The following is a 24,317-nucleotide window of genomic DNA, read 5'->3' as shown; positions in this document are numbered from 1 at the left end:
ACCACACTGACTGGTGTCCTTATAAGAGGAAACCTGGGCACACAAAGACACACTGGGGATATGAACACCCAAAGAATAGACCATGTGAGGACACAACGAGAAGGCAGCTATTTGAAAGCCAGCCAAAGAGAAAAGCTTCAGAAGAAACCAAACCTATGGACATGTTGATCTTGGCTTCTAGACCCAGAACTGTGAGAAAATAAATTTCTATTGTTAAAGCTACCCAGTCTATGGTACTTTGTAATGACAGCCTTAGCAAACAAATATAGTATGCAATAGCAATTTTACTTATAGCTATTATTTTGAACATAACTGTTGTGTGAGTCTGAAATTCTCTAATCTTAACATTTTTAATATAATTAAAACGTTTATATAATAATTCAACAGTATAATATTTATAGTAATAAATACAATATTTTTCCACCTACTGGTAATCTTATTTAAGTTTTAGATTACATATTAAGTAACAGTGTGGTGAGCACTGACAAGGGACTGCGGAGTCCTGTGATATAACTGGAGGACAGCAATGGAACTAGTCGGGAGTGTTGCTATTCCACTGGGCTGACTGAGCATCGATGTCCCTAAAACTGTCTCAAAGTGGATGTGAGGACGGGAGGTAAACAGAAAAGAGACATATGTCAAATAACTGTCCTCAGCTGGACGGATGATGGATGAATGGAAGGAGATTTGGGGATCTATTTCTAAGCAGAGAGTAGGAGGGCAGGAAAGTTCTTCAGAGAAGAGAAGTAGTTAGTTCCCATTGGAGGTTTACAGGATTTTAATACGTTTGTCAGCAAAGCCAATAATTGAATATTTACATGGGGATTATTTGTTCTATATGAAAACATAAATCTAAACAGAAAAGAAATTCTCTTGCTAAGTAATGGATAAGTATCAAAATAATAAAAATGTTTATCTTCTGTATATTTTTGAGGTGGCCATTGGCTTTTATTTGTAATTAAGAAAGGAATCATAAGAGATCTTCTCATTTATGTATGAATAAATACTTCTCTGATGAAAACGGGCTGAATCAATTCAACCATATGGAGTAGTATTTTCCTTTTATATTAATTGACATAGGTAAAGGGCAAAAATAACTGCATCATAGGTTGTATACACAAATAAAAACAACAATGCCAAAAAAGATCCCTATGAGTTTAACACTACACTTTCAAATAAAAATATAAGGCAGAGAAATAAAAATCATAATTTGTTTTTGCCTTTTCAGCTGAAAACATCTCCAGGGTTTAACCGATTCTAAAAATAATGTGTGCCTTATAAGAATGGGTATCTAAATGTTTATTGATTAGAAAGTCAAACTCTTTCTACAGTAACCCTTCTTAGTACTCATCTCTTTGTAAAATCCACTTTAAAATTACAAATTCTTAATTATATACAAATATTTTTGAAAAAAGACTCATAAATGAGGAAAATATATTGCGTTTCAGAACTCTGAGGTCAGAATCTCCATTCATTTCACTTGTTGTGCACATCAATGTAAAGCTAGAGTGTCATAAACTCTGCCTAACCTGCCTAATCTCTACCTATTACCTACATTACAAGACTTGCTTTTAAATCATCCTGCCTGTAACTTAACACCCTCTAAATATCCTCCCCTAAAGTCTCCATTTTAGAGACCTACTAAAATTTTGTCAATGTAGTGTTCTTTTTTTATTGCAGTAGTTCTAACAAACTCAGTTTTGCTTATGAAAAGTTTTTCTCTTTGCGATCATTTCTCAGACAAAGAGTCAAAAATTGTGGAGATACAAGGGAGGTCCCAGCGAAACCCCTGTGCAATCTCACTTAAGCTCCTCTACTTGAAATATGTTCCTCTGAGGCCGCTGAAGTCTCCATTCAGGAGTCTCTCGGAGAGCAACAGTGAGATACACCCTGCACTGGGTCTAAACTTTTAAGTTCTTTTTGTCAACCTCCCAAATGCAGAGTTTCTGCCTCCTAGGAATGAGAATGATTTTAGTAATCCTTTGATAATCTAATCAACTTTGAAAATTCTTATTCTAGATGAAAATACCCGATCTGTAACTTACAACGTGACTGTCTGTTTTCATGACTTTCCATTGTGAGTCAGTAAGAAGATCTCTAACTCCAGGAACCCATGAGGTTGGACTGCTTGGAGTTAGGTTTTGTTAGACTGATTTCCTTTAGACAAACTTTACCTGAGTATTCTTTCAAAACCTTGTGAGGCTTTTCCTCAGTCTTACCTTTGTTGACTCCAATTAGTTTCATTCTGCTCAGAGTTAGAGAGTTGAATTCCCTCATCAGGTCTTAGGCCAAGTTCTTAAGATAGGAGGTTCATGTGGTCTTTTCAAGTTATTTGGCCCTCTAGGTCAAATTCCTGATTGCTTTATGTTTTAACTCATGTTCCTATATCTCTAACTGATATAATTCCATCGAGTACAATCTGAAATTGCAGAGTCCATTTTGGGGACCATGATTGCTAGACTGATGCTTGATGGAATTCACTAGGGTTCAAATTATTGTTTAAACCTGTTGTAAATACTCTTTTGTGTGGCTCTGTGTGTGTGTGTGTGTGTGTGTGTGTGTGTGTAATAGGTTTCTTATATCTAAGGCTTCTTTTATCCTTCCACAGTGATGGTTTCATGTCTGTCCAATGCTGGCTCCTTGTCACGCCTCTCCTTTCCTCACTCTTTTCTGCCCTGCTTCTCTTAGGAAAAATTGTTCTGTCACTATGTACATACTCTAAGAATCTGTAATCTAGATAATCAGTCAAACATTTCCAAAAGAAATATTTAAAAAATTGAAAAGTGTGCACTTCTTACGGATTTTGATTTTCTTATTTGAAATACTACTAAGAATGTGTTCTTTCTTACTGATGTAGAGCTGATAAGCTTAGTTTTGCTTAACCAACAGGTTTCTTTTGGATAGTTCCTTGGAATTTCAATGGTATACAAGCACAGAAGAGATCTTCAAAATCCAATCTGAAGATCACCCAGAAAATACAGGATGTGAAAAATAGCTTATAAAACCTGTAGTGCTTAGACACTGCTCTCTGTAAACAATGCTGTAAGTGAAAGGTAAATAAAATTTTCTCTCATCTGTAATATGAACTATGGAATTAAGAATTTTTGAGATTCAATGACAGATTCCAAGTATATTTTGTTTGTTGTCCTATCAGGAATTTGTCATCTGAGAACCAATTTAGAATGTAAAATCTAAGACTAGGCTTTAGATATCACTGATTATAGGACAGTCCATGTAAACAGTAAAATCTCCCAACAACATGACACTCAGATTGTCTCTGACAGAAGGAAAGATGAAAGGAAGAGCAAATGGTATGGAAAATAATAATAGTAATAAAATTGTTGTCATTTATTGCGTGCTTCCTATGTGTCAGGCACTGTTCAAAGAGCTTTACACTTATTAATGCATTTTATCCTTTAAGAACATTTTTGAAACAGGAATAATTATTATGGGCTTGTAAATTGTAATTCTTTCAATTAAATATTGGCTCATAAGCACAAAGATTTTTTCAGTTCCTTTACTGCCTGTCAATTCCGAGAAAGGAAAAAAAATAAGGATATTTTATTTTTTACTGAGTCCTTAAAAGGTCTCTTGATCTCAGAATCCAATTGTAAATCAGATACATCTTAGTGGCAAATTATAGCCACTGAACCACTGAATAATTCTAGTTATAAAAGAAGAGTTATTTTTGCCTCAGCTTTTATATCTCAAAGAAGAATATAATATTAGCCAATATATATTTCTCCCCCAAATTGTGTCATCATGGAGGTTATAAAAGAATCTCTTATTCCACAAAACTCTACATCAACCAAGAATGGGATAGCTAAATTTGAACGGAAGTGGAAACAGTCAGTCTATTCTGAATGCTAAACAATAAAGACTTCATGCAAATGGAAGTAAATTTGCAGAAAAATTACTAAAGATAACTGGTAATCATGATTTGTTTCCCGGTGAAGATTTTCACCAAGCTATAAAAGAAATATTGTTATTTTCTATAATTTCAAATTATGTAAAACATTAGATTTTAAGAGAACAATGGCACTTCAACACTTTTGCTAACTCATTTTCAAGAACAACACACTTTCTTCGATTTTAGTTCTATTCTTAAAACTCACATATTTTTCTTCTTTACTCTCTTTAGAAAACAATTCTCTCTAGTGCTCTGCTGGATGTGGGAGAAATAGTAGCAAGTTTTCTTAACTTAAGCAATAACTTAGATCCAAAATAATCTGCCTAGTAATTCTAATTAATTTAAAAATGGAAAGAGAAAACAATGGTGATTTTTAATTTTGTTCCACTTGTAATAATGCCTGTGCTACTATTCCAGGTAGAGACAAATTATTTTGAAATACAGAATATCATTGATCACATTCTTTGAGTTTTCTCCCTTTTGGTGCTCAAATTTTAAAATGACTTTCAACTTCAAGTAGGAACATGTAATCTGTCAAGGGATAAACAATGCAAAGTCTATCCAGCTGTACTAGCAAAGGCATAAAATCCACTATTTATCTGAATAAAATAATCACTTTCTTTAGGAATATTATATGCTCAAGTGATACTTTACATAAACAGCAAGTCACCAATTATTATTTTAAATGATTCATACATTTAAATATAAAGTCAGCTTGGGGAAATAGCATTGAGCTAAATATTTTATTTTCAATCTACCTTTTTCAAATATCTCTGATTAATTATGTTTCTTTAAGTATCAGAAATTCATATCATCTGTAATTTCCCATTTATGTTTTTTGGCAAAGTTAGGATACTGTAGTCCAACAGAGAAAGTTAGTGAAGCATTCTGATGACTACAAAGTAGGCAGATTGTAAGGCATGCCCATGATTTTCTTGAGAATTACACATTCAAAAATCAGTTATTTTAATGGTCTGAAACGTCCACTTCTTCCTATGTGTCTATCAGAATCTATTTATTTATCCTTGCAATCCCCCAGGTAAAATTAGAATTTTTAGAAATATCATCGGCACAGTCAAACATAATTAACTGAAAAATTTCCACACTAAAACAGGCGATTTTTCTCGTAAAGGAATGAATACATCTCTAACGTTTTGGGGGCACATTTCTAAAGAATGCTTCTAGAAATTATCAGAAATGTTCATTTTCTCTCAGATGTTTAAGGAGCATTTTCAATATCTGTCTTGCAAGAATACAAAACTGTTTATTTAAAATGTTCAAGTGTACCGATATTAATCTTTCTTCAGAATTCCAGCTGAAGAATGGTAACATAATCTCTACTTACTTTGTTCATCACTTTGAGGAGATCTGATCTCTGCCAATTATGTAAAAGTGATTCCTGATCATTACACGCTTGCACTTTATTTCCATTGCATCAGTGGTTCTGGAATCTCTGTTAACTTCCAACAACACCCATAACCCAAAAGCTCCAGTAACCACTGTCTCTCATCTTAGCTTGCCATATTAAGTGTAATTTCTGAAATTAAATGCTTGATCCTGTCTTAGATATCTAACCATAATAGTTTTCTTTATCCATGATATAAAGTCCCACATCACGTGCATTTAGACTTGTGATATAAAATATCCAGAATATGGATGGTCGAGTATTTTTGAGCTAAGGTGAAAATAAAGACAACTTGCCATTCAAAATCCGTGTGTACAAACACATGCATACGTACATATACAGGCACACATGCACACACAGATGAATCTTTAATAAGTTAACAAAAACCATACTTTGGAAAATATAATACTATTTAAAATAACAAAGTTATACAATCTTTTAAGAAAACTGATAGTAAACTGATTTTATCCACATTTAACAGTAAAAGCACTGTATTTAGGAGAACAGAAATTCCTTAAAAGAAATATGATTTGTCTATGTGTCATATCCAGTGAAATTTCATTGAGGTTTTTCTATGAGTTATAAGATCCCACTAGAGGCAGGAAGTTCACTTACAATCAGAAAGGAATATCAGTTATATAATCACATTTCACACAGCATTCCACTAATCTCCCTTTTTAAACAACCTTGTTATTATCTATTATGATCAGCCCCCTCAATTTACATGCATGGTAAATATACCAAAAATATATAAATATACGATAAAAATAAAGAATAAATATACCAAAAAATTAATGTAACTGAAGTTTTTTATACAATTAATACCTATTTTCAAATATTTCACAACAATACAAGCAATTTAGGTGCTGTTCCTTTCTATTTCCTTCCGGAAGGTAATTTATATCTTAATCACTTCTTCTTAATTTATGTTTTATATGGCATGTAGTGCTCAAATCTGGCCTTCCTGTCTAGCAATGAGCCTTTTAATAATATTTACCACTTAGCTAAATAGCATATTAATGCCTGCTTCGATTTTCCATGCATATTCTAACTGTTGTCATGATCTCAAATGGTAAATAGACATTTTAATTGATGCTTCTTAAGCCTTCTTATAAATATTTGGTAAGAGGCCCTAGTGTCACATCCGTCAACACCTACTGGGAACATCTGTCATTTGAACTAAGACAAATTAATTCATTTTAAGAGTAATCATTGTCATTCAGTCTTCATCAATCACAATATCATTAGAATGAAAAATTCTAAGAGGATGCTTTGAGTAAGAGTTTTCCAAATCCACACACTTCAATTTAACATAATCAGAAGTATATTATACATCTTTGTAACACATGCATGTAACAGAACACAGCAAATAGGAATCAGAAGGATACCTGTCACAATTCATAAGCAAGAGAGATCAGATCAGGAAGCTCTTAAGAAGGAATTACACTCTCATTTACAGATCACTTACCACTGAGACTTGACAGAAGTGTCCACAACATAGTTCACCTAATTGTCTGATACTTCTCTGAAGTTTCTTACCACAGAATGTATTAGACTTTACAATCATGGGGAAAACTAAAGTGAGTGTTAGGCTGGATAGAAATATGCCCATGTAACCCAGTATTGCCCAGACAGGAAATGAAGTGGTTGTTTTGAATTTTAATAGTTGACTTTTACTTTCTATTCCTGGATTGGGGGTCTCAAGGGAAGACACTACCAGGCTATCATTAACTGGATGATCTTACCTCCTTCTCAATTATTCCACTAACCTCAGGGAGGAGGCCCAAATCAAGGTTGTCCCCTCTATACGGATGCATATGTTAAATTGTAGGTCATTAAAAATTTGACCTTCACACAAACCATAAAATACTTTCAAGAAAATTTTTTTTAATTTAATATACATTATTGACATGTTCCTTACCCACAAGTGCATTTGTAATAAAAATAAAATAAGAGGAAATGAAAAACTAAATAAAATTTAACAGCAACTCTTTTCAATAAAGGTCAGTCATTAGGCTTTTAAAAATAACATGAAAATCTACAAAATCTTAATCTAAAAAATGACTTTTGCTACCATTTAGCAACATCATCACATGGGTACATGGACTTAAGTTTCCCCTCTTTAGACACAGTTGCTCTTGGACTAGCATACAGTGGTGAGAAGCTGAGTAATACAACCCAAATTGAATGTCCTCAAAGGCACTGAATAAGCAGAAATAAATTGTGGCAGTCCTGCTTGGGTGTGAACTTTCACTTAGAAGGTGATGAGTTAAGTCTCTAAGTAGATCCATTTTAGTCCCATCTGAGAGAAAGTATTTACCCTCACAAAACCTGTAAATGGCTCTGAGGTCTTCCTTACACAGTACATAATTTTTCCCACTCTGCCTTTACTGATGACCACGTCCTTTTTACCTTGCTCTCCTACATCATGAAAAATCTCAAATATAGATAAGTTTATCTATATTTCACGTTCTCCAGCTCTTTTGCCAGTGTGAGCCTACTGTTATGCATCCTTCAAAAAGAATAGGTTCTTCTGGATGGAAAATAGCAAATAAGCAGAAAGACCCTAAATGACAGGTTTACAAGGAAATAAAATGTCAAATACTAAAAACACACAACTGAAAATTAAAAGAGCAAGGAAAGAAGGGGCAAACACCATGTATTAAATAGAGAAGAAAAATGTTTCTACAGAAAGAGAAGCCACAGATAGGGAGGAGGGTTACATTTATTTTCTCATTTTATAAGACAAAGTATCTTCACTTTTGCCCCCAAATTATATAAATCTCACCAAAAATAAAATTACCTTTTGGGCAACAAGAAAATATTGATTTACTGAATTAAATATCCCACCATCCCCCTACACCCAACAACCTGAGTCACAAAGTAAAATAGAGCATTTACACATTTAGCCTGGAAAGAATTTTAATCAAGGTGAAGTTAAGCCTGTACATTAGAATTAGAAAATAATATGCATCACATAAACGATATGGTATTATGTTTGGTACTATTAAAAGTTTCCCTTCCTTATAAAGCATCTGGGATAATAATTAAAGGAAGTTTTAGAATCAGTAGTCTTACCAGGGCAACATCATACCATCTAAAATTGCACACACGCCTAGTAGCATTTGCCAATTGTCTTGGATAGGAGAGTGAAGAATCCCAGATGACATAAAATGTTTCTGTTGCTAGAATTATGCTAATTTCTCAATCAATCATTTTAAATATTGCATGTAACGTTTGCTTAAAAAAGTTTTTTCTGCCCTGTCTAGAGGGCCCTACTGCTATAAAAATCTATTTTAACAGAAACAACACTTGCCTAACCAGAGACCTGGTACTTTCTTCAGTTTCAGAGGAGCAGCACAAATAATACGTTTACATAAATATGTATAAAATGTGGTTTGGTCAGAGTAAATGAGATGTATGTTATCATAAATCCTCTCAACACATCCCCGTTGTCATTAACATCCTCAGCATCAGTCAACATCAACAAAATCACCGCAACACTGTAACCATTTTCTCTTCTTCCCCCTCCCTCTCCCTTAGATTTTCTTACCTCTCTCCCTCCTTGTACTGACTCTGGTCTTTTCAGGTTCAAACCCTGAAAGAAAAAAAAAAAAGAAAAAAAGGAAATATATATATATATATATATCTCAAAATAGATTATTGATGGCAAAGAAGAAGTAACTAATAATTAGTACTAGTGCAAAGATTTTGAAGTGAAAAAGAATTCATTTAACAAAGAAGATCTGAATGTACATGAATATCTCACACATATGACAATATCTATATCTGAGTAAGTCTCCAAAGGTGGTACCAATGCACTTCTTGCTAAATCCCAGGACCATAAGTAAAAATAATTGCAGCATTGGTGATTACGTAGGAAATATTCAGGATTTTTTCTCGTGAAAAGGACTTTCATCTTCTATTATCATAACTGCTTTCTACACTAAAAGGAGAGCGATTCACCTTAAGTCCCCAGTAAACACTATGCATAATTAGATGGTAAAAGAGTTCATCTTTTTCTTAGCAGGCCTATTGCAAAATATGCTTGTGGCACAGGAGTCTGCCTGTCCATCTATCTATCTTCCCTGGAAATACTGCTATTGAGAAAGCAAAATAATGGAAAAAAATTTTTGCCCCCCTCTAAACATGATAAAAGTTTCAATTCCTGTTATTTTCCATACTGTAGTAGTTTTATATGTGGAAGGAACTATATGAAAATTGCAATAAAATGTGATCTCACAGTACCCAATTCTTCCTTTTTACCTTCCTTCATTTTTGTTACCTTTTATTCTCTTTCCCTCTATCTCTTATCATGTCCTTTAATTACTTTACAATACATATTTATTGTATATGTACCGTGGGCCAGACACCATGCTAGATATTGGGGATATAAGTAATAAATAGTCCTCAAAGTTTAGGAGATCATTGACTAGACACACAAAAGTGAAGGTAAAACTTCAGGAGAATGATGTCAGGTATACAAAATTTTCTCTGAGCCTAAGATGAAAGAGGCTCATTCAGCCTTTGAATGGGCAAACGCACAAAGGACCACAGAGGAGGATCACATCTAAACAGTGGTAAAGGCTGAAGAGGAAATGCAGAAGATGAACAACATGCAGCAGTCTGAACACCTGACTACTCAATGTATGGTGACTGGACTTGTAGCATACCATCACCTGGGAACTCACTTCTAATGCTGACTCCATCCAAGACCAGCTGAGCAAGAATATGTATTTTAAGAAAATTTCCAGGTGATGAACATGCACGTTAGAGTTTGAGAAGCACTGCACTAAGAGGTCTAGGAAAGGCAAGTGGTTTAGTTGGCATATACTGTGAGTTGTACAAAAAGGAGCAGTGGGGAAATAAGGCCCAAGAGTTGACCAAATTGTGAAGTCTTTCAACAGTAGGAGTTTCGGGCTTCCCTGGTGGCGCAGTGGTTGAGAGTCCACCTGCCGATGCAGGGGACGCGGGTTCGTGCCCCAGTCCGGGAAGATCCCACATGCCGCGGAGCGGCTGGGCCCGTAAGCCATGGCAGCTGAGCCTGCGCGTCCGGAGCCTGTACTACGCAACGGGAGAGGCCACAACAGTGAGAGGCCCGCGTACCGAGGAAAAAAAAAAAAAAAAAAAAAAAAAGAGTAGGAGTTTCGACTGTTCTTTAAGCAAATGCTTACTTCGATAGCAGTCTTTGAAAACGGGGGCGTATAACATATCAAGGACAGACATATATGAGAATTTACATATTCTCATAATTTAGTCTTGAACCTACATCTTATTTTCTACTTTTACTAGAAACACTATCAGAAGAAAAATGGAAAGAATACAAATAAATATTGGGATTTATCTTTATCATAATTTTTTTATCTGCCTCTAAATTACGTGACAGAGATTTAGAAACCTTAACAATTTTTCACATTATTATGAATAATTTTGACTTAAGTTAAAGTATTTTTCTATTTCTGATGAAAATCTAAATAGCACATAACCTTAAGTATATACTCTACATTATCTCGATACATCGGGTAAGAAATTGACCTGTAAGACGTATATACTAGACTTGATTGTATTTCTAGCTTTATATTTTGGAATTTAAGAAAAGATTGTAACTGGTTTTTGTTGTCACATTAAGCTGCAGATTTAGAGTGTAATATAAGGAAAATATTCATAAGATAAAGTTTTTTTCATTTGGTGACAGCATTTATGCTTAAAAATGCAAAAGATTATTAAGATCTGAAGAGAAACCAGAGTGTTAATGCTTAAAAGGTTTTCAAGTGGTTTTTAAATTTTTACCTCCTATATAAAACATTTCTTGAATTGTTTAGATGGAAACATATGAACAAAAATATTAACTGAGTCCACTTTGTCTTTTTTTTAAATTTTTATTTCATATTGGAGTGTAGTTGATTAACAATGTTGCGTTAGTTTTGGGTGTACAGCAAAAGTGATTCAGTTATTCATATGCATATATCCATTCTTTTTAAAATTCTTTTCCCATTTAGGTTATTACAGAATATTGAGCAGAGTTCCCTGGGCTATACAGTAGGTCCTTGTTGGTTGTCTATTTTCAATATAGCAGTGTGTACATGTCGATCCCAAACTCCCAGTCTATCCCTCCCTGCCACTGTCTCCCCCTGGCAACAATACGTTCAGTCCACTTTGCTTTAAAAAATAGACTATTACTCTACTGGCTCTAGAAAAGTCTCTAGAATCAACCTGGCAAACAGTTATTCTTGTAAATAAATGGCAGCCTGATTTCTGAGTTTAGAAAATTATCTACATTTACAGGATACATCTTGAAGAGCCTAAATTTCACATGAAATAAGATATAAAACAAAATCTTAGAACATTTCTTAAACCTGGCAGTGTAGGCTAAAAAATTCTACAGTGGCATTCATGCTCATAACTTTTAGGATTTGGGAAACTGTAATGATGTGCTTCCGAATTTAGACAGATGTGGGCTTAAATCTTCAGTTTGTAACCTTCTTTTGTGTTCTCTCTAACAAATTACATAACATTTCTCAACCTCATCATTTTTTTAGTTGAGAACTAATAATAAATACAGTAACTATATCATGTGGTTGCTATGAAGATTAAATTAGATAATATGTGTATAGCACTTAGCAAAGGGTCAGACATAGCATATCCCCAAACAGTAATTGTTATCGCCTCTTCGTATTCTAATTTTTATTATCATTATTATACTTATATAGCACACCTAAATATAAATTTGAGCAAATATCCTGATATTGTGCCTTTCATTTGAAGGATGCAAACTGTCATGCTTTGCTTTAACTCCTTGACATATTTATACTTGTAATGGTGTTTTGAACTTCTTGTCTGTTAATTCTATCATCTGTCATTTCCAGGTCTGTTTTTATTGACTGAATTATTTCCTGGTTACGAGTCACATTTTCCTATGTTTTCTTATGTCCAGTAATGTTTTCATTCATTGCCAGATATTGTGATTTTTATTCTGTGTAGTGCTAGATTTTGTTTATTCCCTTAGAAGGGGTTAGGATTGTTTCTGGCAGATGGTTAAGTTACTTGTGGGTCAGACTAACCCCTCTGAGGCTTGCTTTAAAAACATTTTTAGGATGAGACTGAAGTAGTCTTTAGAGTTATCTCTATTACTAAAGCTTGACCCTTTTGTGCTCTCTACTGAACATTCCAAGTATTCAATGAGGGTTCACTACTCTGGCTTGGGAATTCAAAAGACTCCCAGACCTGTGAAAGCTCTGGGAATTCTAGTTAAAGTTCTCTTGTAATTATTCTTTTCCAGCACTTATTCTTTGCCTAGCCTTATCAAATTTCACTCTACATATGTGATGACTGTTATTGAAATAAAATTCTCAGAGTAACACCTATGCAGATTTCTAGAGTTCTTCTCTGTATGTTTCCCTCCTTTCTGGTAATCAATCTTACAAATCGAAGCTGCCTTGCTCTCTCCAAACTCAGATCTTTGTCTCCTCAACTACAAAATTTAAAGACCCTGTAGTTCTGACTGGGCTGTCCTTCCATGTACCATGGTCCAAAAACTGCCTCCAGGCAGAAATCTAGGTATTGCCAAGACTCTCTCTGTTTTCCTTTTCACAGGTATTATAGCGCTTCCCTGTCTGTTCTTTAATGTGTGAGAGTTGTTTTATATGTTTTGCCTAGTCTTCTAACTATTGAATATTACAGTAGGAGGGTAAGTCTTATAACTAGTATTCTTTCATGAATAGAAGCAGAACTCAAGGTAAATATTTTAAGCTTATTTTTTCAAAGGAGAAAGTTGAAGCTTACAAAATTTAAATTATGTGGTCTGAGTACCAGAGCTAGTGAGTACAAAAGCAAAATTTAAATCAATATATTAAGAGCCTAGATACCAAGTTCATTTATTCATTCCTTGGTCAAGTTTCTTTAAGTTCACACCAGTCAAAATCTTTAATGTCTTACATACTTATGAACACAAATTTATCATAACATGCAACTCATGCCTGAGTCATGATGATTCTTCAAGGCAACACAGTGATTAAGAGGAGAACTTTAAGAAGAAACATACCTATGTGGATGGAATAGGAGCTAGACAGTCAGCATGCCAGCATAGATATGATATACTTTATAAACTTGGTCATAATTTAGGAACCAAATTATTGAAACACCAATCTTGAGGTTGAAGAACTGAGTCAGAGAATCTGACGGCAAGAATTTGGGACCCATATGGGCAGAGGATAATGAGCTAAGAGGATTTCCATATGCTAAAAGGGCTTCAGGCAAGAAGGTGTTTCAATGGAGAAGTCAAATGGTCTACTGTATAATAAGATTCACTAAGAATTCTTGAGGTATAAAGCCCTAACCAATGGCAGGAATTAGTACGAATCCTAGAGTAACATTAAACCTTCAAGTTGGAAGTTCAGGTGGCTTGAGTGGGGAAAGCTGTTAAGGGTGAAATATCAACTTAACTTCCAGCTTCTGCTAGGAAAACTACCGCAATCTTGAGTTTTGCTGTCTCTTATTGATAGTAAATCGGTCAATTTACTTGGAAAGATCAAATCGTATTACCATCCTAATTAAACAAGCAATAACATTTACGACAGAAATTTTTCAAAAGAAATATTAATCTCAAGGAAACAGCCCCTTTTCAGCCCCTTACACATATACTACACAATTTTCTCATTTTAAAATTAAAAAGTACTTGGAATTTTCCAATTTTGTGTAACCTCCACTAAAGCATATATTGAAATAATTCAGAAAGAAATGAATGTTTTAATTCTATTCACTGAGACAATCTGACTCTTAGAAAGACTTGAAGTAGACAAGGAACAGTAAAATTACTTATGTCCATATAGATACATCTGTACACTGGTTGACTCTTAAAATTAACACAAGATTTATAAAATTTTAATTGGTGTAAAAACCCACTTCATTACTCTTAAACACAAATGCAATATTTATTCATCATATTTTCAGAAAATCATATCTGAAAGTACCCAAGGAATACAGTTAAGGATAATGTATTTCCCTTGTTACACATATATTGTCACTATAGAGTATAAACTCTTTGTGTTGATCAAAATTAAGCCCATGAAACCTAACCAAAATGTTATAAATTGTAGGAAGAAAAAATTACCCCAAAGCAAATATTCTGCAATGTGCTAAATTAAGATAGTTTAGTATGCCTTAAAGGGAAAAATCTATTAACTGAATAAAACTGAATTTTCTACCAAAATCTCTCTTGCAGAACAGGATTCAGACACCTGTGTGAACACCCCCAGTAACTATGCTAGGGTATGAGGTCATCTCTGTCTAAAGTATACATAGGGGGGAGATCTCCTTTGTAATGATTACAAATTCTTCCCAAATTGCTATCATGTCATAAAGATTTTCCCTGCTTCCCTATAAACAAAAAGTGAGAAATATAGTATCCAGTACCCCTAGATTTGGTTGCTTTATTTTCCCAATATGGACCACTACAGAATGAACAGATAGAATAGATATTTCATTTCTAGCATTCTGGAGATTTCATTGTGATAATTTTCTTAACTGTAGAAGGTAGTTATGATTTAACTGGAAAAAAACAAAATTAATTTTTAAAAGACCTCAAATAACTGTATGGCTTTTACATTTAGCCTCAGCTTTGGAGATACAAGAAAGAACTAGAAGGAAGTTTAAATAACATGTAGTTCAATCTCTTCATTTGACAGATGAGGGGGCTCGCAGCAGGGAACTTACCTTACAAGTGGCAGACTTGGGGCTTGAACTCTAGTCATTGGGTCCCAAATCAAGGACTAATTATTACCAGTTATAAAAATAACTAGTATTTCGGGGGTGATCTCTGTGTGTCAAGCACTGCTCCAAGTGTCTTCCCTGCATTAATTCAATTCTTATGATAATTCATGTTATTGCAGCTATGGTATATGGCCCCCAAAAGAATGGCAAGAATGTTGTTAAACACTTCTGGCCTTCCTGCTTCTTACCACTACATTTCTTCTTAAACAGTGGTATCATTTTGGGAAGAAAAGCACAGTCTTGGAAGATGAGAACAATGTTCAACTCTGGGTTTTGGTCCACCTATCAAGAAAATGATGTGGGAGTGGAAGGATATAGAGGGCTGTACTGGATGATCCCAGTACAGATTAGCTTTAAAATCTAATATCTGTGCTATGTTTTAATTTTTAAGACAGGCAATCTGGTTCTCTTACAGGTTCTTGCTATGCATTTTTGTATGTTGTATGGCTTCTTGGTGAGACTGATGAAACTATTCAAGAAGTTAAGAAATCCCAATGAGTTTGAAAACAGCCTGATAAACCTATTGTCAACCTTGTTCGGTTCCTAAATCCTGGTTTTCTTAATTTGGATATCTACTTTTTCATCTATCCGCTTGCTGCACAGACTTTAAATTCAGTGTCAAGTTTCAGTTGTATTGCTGATAAAAAAATCTTTAGTTGTATATGTGGATTTCTAACCTTAGCCGTATCTAGGATTGATTTTGTAAGCGACAGTATTGAGATGTGTGACTAGTTATAGGTTTACAGAATAGACTCATATACCCAGAAACTTTCCCAAGGCTGCTGAACCTACTTAAAAACTCCAAGAATTCATTCTTATGTATAATTTCCAGTCTTGCTTTAAAGTTAATGAACATAGTTTAAATATTCATTGTTGAGTCTCATCTCTTTTTTAGCCATTATATTGGAAAAACTTTTTTCTTATACTGAAATTATGTCACAGAGAGATTTGTATTCGCCTGTTTGAAAATTCTACAGTTCATCAGGATTTGAGCTAAAATCCATCCAAAGACAAAAACAAGAGCCAAATGTAAAAACTTATCGAACTCTGTTTTTCTTTTTGAAGTTAGTCATTCTAGTCCTCTTTGATACTCTATACCGTAATATCTGTAATCCATTCACTGGAAACTTTGAATTGCTCTTCATTTCCCTTTTTAAAAACCAAGATATGTCATTGTTTTCAGGGACTCCACCATTCTTCTGACATTTTAAAAATGGAAAATCATCCCATATTTGTAAAATAATGTTGTAACTATATCACAGGATACTTCTAAATGTACACATATACATATTACAAAAATGGTATACATTTGTTGAATTTTTACTAGATGACAGGCATTATGCTGAGCACTTTACATGACTTATTTTTTAATTCCTCACAATTATGTTGCAGATATCACTACTAATTCCTATTTTGGGCATCGGGTCATTGAGGCAGAGAGGTTAATTAACTTGCCCAAAGAGACACAGCTAGAAGGAGGTGGAGTTAATTATTGAACCCAGAGTATCTGATTACAGAGCTCCTTTTGCAACCACTACACAAAGTACCTTCAAAAAGTAACTATTACTTTATGTCTTGTGTGTATGAGATGAATATCTAATATGAATTAGATCAATGTGTTTAATAAATGAATGAGTAACCCATTAGTTGAGTAAACCTAATCCCAGAATTATATTAAAGTTCACCTAAACCAAGTTGTTTTTACATATTGAAGAAGTAAATGCAAGATAAATTCTTGGTTTCGAATTCATTTAGGATTTGGAAATAACTGTGAGAAAAAAGTTAAAGTAAATGAGATTGGATTCCAGAGTTCCTAATTTCTTGGAAAGAAATGTAAAATTCAACTGGAATACTTCCTGGGACAGACAAAGATTAAAAGAAAATTAATGTAACTATGTGGGCACAAATAACATTTCATAGAGTTTGTCTGTGATTATCATTGCTCTAGGCTATCTTAAATATTAAACAAGTATAGTACCTCTACACCTCCAGTTTTCTAGAAGTTCTCATCTTGGTGTACTGCATAAGTTAAATTTCTTCTGCTCCAGGGACTTGGGTTCTCATTTTTTATGAGCTTATATACAATGAAATTTGCCCTGAAACTAGAATATTCCCAGTATTTCTGATGTTCATAGCTGGGTGGTCATTTGTGATGAAGGTGTCTTTTCATTTCCGATATGAGACTAATCAACAACATAGAATTTCTACTATGCTTTTAGGTAATATTATTTCTGACAACCTCCATCTTTTATTCTAATTCTTAAATAGAAAGTGAAAGACATAGTTTCAGAAAATAAGTAATCCCAAATATTGCCAATGAAAGGTGTACTGCTTTAGAATCCCCTAGTGGTGGTAAACATCAGGCCAACTGTGAATTTAAACAGATATGGACAGGATTAGCACCTAATGTGTGGGATGCGGCATCGTGAAATATTTGAAAATTTATCCCTCGATTAGGCTAAGCTAATTGAATCATTAATCTGTTTAGTAAGCTGTCTTTTATATTCTTACTACAGAACATAAAAAGAGAGAATGTACTAGAGTAGTTCAAGAGAGAGGACTAAGAGACAGAATATGTTTATCTGTCAATCTATCTGCCTATAACTTCTGATTCCACCTCTTTCTAAATCCAAATCCACCCCCATCACTCTTTTTTTTTTTTTCTTTTTTGTGGTACGCAGGCCTTTCACTGCTGTGGCCCCTCCCGTTGCGGAACACAGGCTCCGGACGCGCAGGCTCAGCTGCCATGGCTCACGGGCGCAGCCGCTCCGCGGCATGTGGGATCTTCCCGGACCGAGGCACGAACCCGCGTCCCCTGCATCGGCAGGTGGACTCTCAACCACTGCGCCATCAGGGAAGCCCTCCCATCACTCTTTTACAGAATCTGGTGTTCTTGATAGTCCCTGTCCACGTCAAACATTCTTCTAACATAGACTTTTGGACCAGGTGCTCATCCCAGCGGGAACTCTCTCTAGTCCAAATCCCACAGTTTCTCAAGTTTTTGCTTATATCCTACCTTCTCAGTGAGGTATACTTTATCCCCCTATTTAATATTATAGTCTACTGCCTACTTCACTTCCAGGGACACTTACAATCTTTTAATATACTGTATACATTTATTATTATAGTATATTACCTATCTTCCCACATTAGCATTTAAGGGCTAAAAAGACAAGGTTCAGATCTTTGCTATGTTTTCTAAATTATCCCAATTGTTCAAACAGTGCCTGGAGCATGGTAAGTGCTTAGTAAGTATTTAAATGTTTGTTGAATAAGTGCAAATAGTGCATTAGGTTCCTGCTTCCATTTACATGGCAAGAATATATTTAAATAATTTTTTCCTCCACTATCAGATTTTGGGTGCAGAGAGTAATAACAGAGTTCAACTTATTTGTACCAGAATAAGATCTGAATGGAGATATTTTTAACTACTTCCTTTGATCCTTGTGTTACCAAATTTTTGCCTGGGCATATTTTGAGGCACTATTTAAAAAAGTCGAGCAATAAATGTCCATCAACAGAGGAATAAAGAAGATGTGGTACATATATGCAATGGAATATCATTCAGCCATAAAAAAGAACGAAATAATACCATTTGCAGCAACATGGATGGACCTAGAGATTATTACACTAACTGAAGTCAGAGAAAGACAAATATTATATAATATCACTCATATGTGGAATCTAATTTTAAAAAATGATACAAATGAACTTATTTACAAAAAAGAAATAGACTCACAGATTTCAAAAACAAACCTATAGTTACCAAAGGGGAAATGTGGGGAGGAAGGATAAATTAGGAGCTTGGGATAACATACACACACTACTATACATAAAATAGATAACCAACAAGGACCTACTGTATAGCACAGGGAACTATACTCAATATTGTATAATAACCTATATGGGCAAAGTATCTGAAAGAATCTGAAAAGAATGAATATATATATTTGTATAACTGAATCAATTTGCTGTATACCTGAAACTAACACAAAATTGCAAATCAGCTATACTCCAATGAAATAAAAAGTCAAGCGAGCAATTAGGAGTTAATTAGTAATAGGATATCCACTTGCATTTTTTGTCTTTCAAAAGCAACAAAATGAGTTAAGTGTTCCCCTTATTAATTACTTGCCTTTTAAATATGTCTATTAATTTGAGTACTGTGGCTTTCATACATTTTAAGAGGAATAGGTTGTATCTTTTATTATTTGTTTGTTTTAGCTAAGCAAAGAAATGTTCTAGAAACACCTTAAGACTCTTAATTCCCAAGGTTTCTAGGTACAGGAACATTTGTGTGCATGTTTTGATTATATAGGGAAAATAATTATTTTAGCTATTAAAATAATTTGAAACCAAATCATCCATCATCCTTTTATTCTCTAGTAGTCATACAAAGGCTTTTTCTTTACCACTGATGCAACTCATGAAAAGCTTTCTTCAACTCAATCTTTCAGGAGGAAACTCTCTCTTTCAGGAGAGTTTGAGATTTCAGGTAGAGTTATGTTTAAATGTTATATATTCTAAACTTGCCATCTTATTAATGAATAGTTTTTCTTATTCTTCTTTCCCTTTCACTCTCTTTAGCTATGCCATTTCTTACAAGGAACCTTCTAAAAGAACTATCCCATCTCCCCTCCCCCCAAGTCTGGTGCTAACACATTTGTTCACCCACACTTACACACAAAGAGATCTGGGTAATGTCAGGCATTTTAGCAAAAGAAGTTTAAAGGACTCTTGAATACATTGGATTTGAGGGATTAAAAGGACCACCATCCTTATAATGAATACCATTAATTCATATAGTTAAAAGAATCTGCCCAAAGATACCTAATTAAATATTATGGGTACAGGTTTTCCACTTGACGTGCCACCCTTCCACAAGGATTATCTAAAGCACATAACCGATACATTTTCAAAGACAGCTCATTATCTTTCCCAAAGCTTTCTTTGAATCTTTATTGCTAATGATGTCTTGCAGATGACATTTAGAGTTGCTATTTATAACAACCAACAAAAATGCTCAAATGCTTTTGGGAGCTTTTCACTATTAATCTAAACTTTTCATCCAAAAATTCTTTGAACTCATGAAGATCTTCAATCATTTGAGCCTACCACTTTCTCATTCAGTTTCCCTCTAATTTCTGTCTTTTTCAGCATAGCATCCAAGGAACAGGGTTATCATCAGGCTGATACACAAACCTTTCAACTTTTTGGATCCTTTCTTCCTCTGTTGTACTTCCCTAGCAAAGCTAAACTCTGATATCATCTATATAAGGTATAACTGCACCTAATAACTAACTATGTGTTACTGGAGAAAAACAGTGTTGTGTTTAAATTTATGATCACAAATTCGAAATTTGCTCTCAGCATATTCTGAAAATCTGAATCTTTACTGCTTTCAACACTTTATACCAGCTATTACCTTCTTGTAATCATCTTCACCCACAATCCTCATATGTTTATAGGGTTACCTTCTTGCCACTACTATATTTAAAAATAAATAACCAACAAGGATCTATTCTATAGCACAGGAAACACTGCTCAATATTCTGCAATAACCTAAATGGGAAAATAATTTGAAAAAGATACATATATATGTATAACGGAATCACTTTGCTGTACACCTGAAACTAACACAACACTGTTAATCAACTATGCTCCAACATAAAATAAAAATGTTTAAAAATAAATAAAATGTTCATTTACTCTTTTTTTGTAAATATGGTATTAACATATAGACACTAACATTTGCAATTCATTCAGAAAAAAATTAATTGAATAAATTCACTTGTTCCTTTTTCTCACTGACCTTGGGATATTACTTAAACCTCAGAGATCACATTTCTTTTTCAGGAAAATTAGAAAATTGGACTAGTCCTAAATATCTCTTTTAGCTCTAAAACACTGAAATTTTCTGTTCTTCTAGAAAATTGTTTTAAATCTCTCAATTTTAATATTTGAGCTTTGTTATCTAATCAGTTTCAACTCAAGAATTTTATCAATAATTGTGGCCTCTGCCTGTCTCAGTGCTTTTCTTTAAAAATCTCCCTCAACTGTTCTAAGAGCTCTTCAAAATATTAAACAAGTAACCAGTGCCAGCATAAGTGCATTTTTTAAACTTTGCTGTATTAATTTATAGTTTTAATAATTACTACCTTGTAAATTGGCATAGTTTCCAGCATATCCATTTTGTTTCCACTTTTAAACATAGTATTCATAATGTACAACTCTATACTGTCTGAACAACTCTACTGAAGACTCAGTATTAAACAAATAAATCAGATTGTGTCAATATCCATTGCTGGAAATCTTAGTTTATTAAATGTGCTTATTTCTGTCATTATTAATTTCTAGGAACAGCTAAACAGACCAGAAAAATAAATATGTAGTCTCAGACAGCAAGTCAGAAAATCACCATCGCTTAAATTTTCACCTGACAGATCAACATTTCATAGTGTAATTTAATGTCTTCTCAAACCCAAAGACCTACCTGAAAATAAAATGACAATTTCCATTTCCCTATAGTATCTATTCTAATTTAACTGCATTTTCATCATGAATTTCTGGAAATTGGATCTCGCTTAGAAATCTATAAACATTAGGAAGACAATGTTACAACTATTTGGGATATATTTTTATACACTCAATCTGATAAAATAACAACTTTCAAAAGTCAGGTGATGCTTTAAATATATAAATTGCAATCATCAGATTTCTATTTGAACTAGTCCAGTGATTTATTATAGTAAAAAGAAGCTAATTAAATAAACTCTATGGCTACATTTGGCAAGTATTAGCCAGGATGTACCAGTTGGGAAGATGAAGTCTGAAATTAAATACTGTGTATTAACTCTAATGATACTGTTCTCCAATTTATTCAGCTTGAAAGTGTAGCCAGGGAAGTGTTAGTCTCTGTTCCTCATGAGATAGCAGTCTGACCAGGGGAAGGTCTGGAGTTATTTGTATGACAGAGAACTGGTCAGAAATGGTATTTTTTAGTCTTAAGGACTTCAAACCAGTGTTTAGCTTTTCCAATCAGGAATGTGAAAACCTGTAAGAGACTCTGAAACACCTTAGGGTCTCCCTTCCTACCCACCCTGCCCCACCATCACCAAGGGTGCAGTTTACCTTAAAGAGAGAGGAGAAAAAAAGTCTTAGTGCAGCAATGTTTGTGCTCACATATGCTATCCATCTGCTGATGGCCATTTAACCCACTGACCCCTCACTTTTATTTTCTGGCTTATTCATTCACCCAACAAATATTGTTCTGAGTGCCTACTATGTGCCAGGTCCTAGTCTATGCGTTGGGCCAAGAGAGATAAGGTATATTTCTTTTGGTGCTTACCTTGAACTATTTTATGGATATGTAATTTACATAAAGATTTATGGAATGTTACCACTGGGGGAAAAAAAAGCTTAAGAAATCATTTAGCCCTTTTTCCTTATTTTATTAATATTTGTGAGGAAACTGAGGCCAGCCTATAGATAGGGAATATGCCTGCTCAAGATTACACAGTTAGTGACCATAGTATATACGATGCCAGTATCTAGATATCTACTTCTCTAGATATCTCTAAAGATAATTACCTATGGACCTCTGTTTTTTAAAAATGTTCCTAGCCTCTTATCCTCTCACTACGTTCTGTTTATTATTTTACTGTGTGACCTGGTTGAGAAAGTTATACTTTTCAGTTTGCCCTCTTCTGAGTCACCTTCAATTTCAGGTTCTTTAATTGTTACCTGACACCATAGGAACAATCTGGGCTGCAAAGGAGGCCAGGTGAATGCCCAAGGTTTACTGTACTGTGCTTCATTTCTCTTCTGTCACTAACTGGGAGACCATTTGGCAACAGTTGACTCAGAGCCTTAAGATAATTAGTTCTTCCTCAGAGTGGCATGACTTTTAAGGAGGGAAGTATGCAACATTTGTTCCAAAACCCAAATCTATCATTTGTAGAATGTGACCCATTTTGGTGGCTCTTTGATATTTTAGAAAATAGTTTACACGAATAATGTCCTCAATAATGTGGTCTCCTTACATCTTATTTCTGAATTATTTCTAATACCATTCAAAGCACATCTTGTCCCAATTGAACGGAAACAAAGAAACAAAAAAAACTGGATGGGAAAATATAAAATACTACAAAACAAAATAAAAGATAATTTTAAAGTAAATGAATAATGTTTAATACAGTAATTACACACTTTATATATTTTAGTTTTTATAGATGTAAGTACACTTAGCACCTAATATTTAGAATAAATCACTACATTTTGAACCTTAACATTTTAACTCAGTCACATTAATGTAGGAAGCCATATTTAACTATGAGTTCTAAAAAGATGAATATAAAACTTTCAGTATAACTGGGTAAGAAATTATTTACAATTGCTATACATTTTGTATATCAGATAATAATCTAAGCTCAATGAAGTTGAAATCTTCATTATGTGTAGTATAATTCCTCAAGAAATTTGCTTAAAAATAGAACAATCAGGTCTTCCTAAACTTTTTTAATTGTTCTTTACTGCATACATAAGAAGTCAAAAATCAGATTTATATGGACATTAAAAAATAAAAAATAAAGAAGTTGTGATATTGTGATTAATAATAAGAAATATATATATTTTGGTCTTCACAGTTTTTGGCACACAGCTTTTTTTTTTAAACATCTTTGTTGGAGTATAGTTACTTTACAATGGTGTGTTAGTTTCTGCTGTACAACAAAGTGTATCAGGTATATGTATACATATATCCCCATATCCCTCCCCCTTAGATTCCATATATATGTGTTAGCATACGGTATTTGTTTTTCTCTTTCTGACCTACTTCACTCTGTATGACAGACTCTAGGTCCATCCACCTCACTACAAATAACTCAGTTGGATTCCTTTTTATGGCTGAGTAATATTCCATGTATATATGTGCCACATCTTCTTTAACCATTCATCTGTTGATGGACACTTAGGTTGCTTCCATGTCCTGGCTATTGTAAATAGAGCTGCAATGAACATTTTGGTACATGACTCTCTTTTGAATTAAAGTTTTCTCAGGGTATATGCCCAGTACTGGGATTGCTGGGTTGTATGGAAGTTCCTTAAAAAACTAAAAATAGAACTACTGTTCTCCATGGTGGCTGTGTCAATCTACATTCCCACCAACAGTGCAAGAGGGGGATCCCTTTTCTCCACACCCTCTCCAGCATTTATTGTTTGTAGATTTTTTGATGA

The 24,317-nt window shown here is 34.0% G+C and overlaps 1 protein-coding gene across 1 annotated transcript in view; it reads right to left on the bottom strand.

Annotated features, from left to right (window-relative positions):
- The window catches only part of CCSER1 (coiled-coil serine rich protein 1), a gene marked incomplete at both ends in the record, with an annotated part of 1,097,278 nt that overhangs the window by 398,339 nt on the left and 674,622 nt on the right, over positions 1 to 24,317 (bottom strand). The window contains one exon of the mRNA XM_082653728.1: positions 8,869 to 8,913. Within this exon, the coding sequence (XP_082509854.1) occupies positions 8,869 to 8,913 (45 nt within the window). The remainder of the gene's footprint in view (positions 1 to 8,868; positions 8,914 to 24,317) is intronic.

This window comes from Grampus griseus (assembly GCF_964374135.1).
Source record: "Grampus griseus genome assembly, chromosome: 4".
NCBI classification, from domain to species: domain Eukaryota; kingdom Metazoa; phylum Chordata; class Mammalia; order Artiodactyla; family Delphinidae; genus Grampus; species Grampus griseus.
The sequence above is the reverse complement of the archived record's forward strand: the minus strand, read 5'-3'. Positions and strand labels throughout refer to the sequence as shown.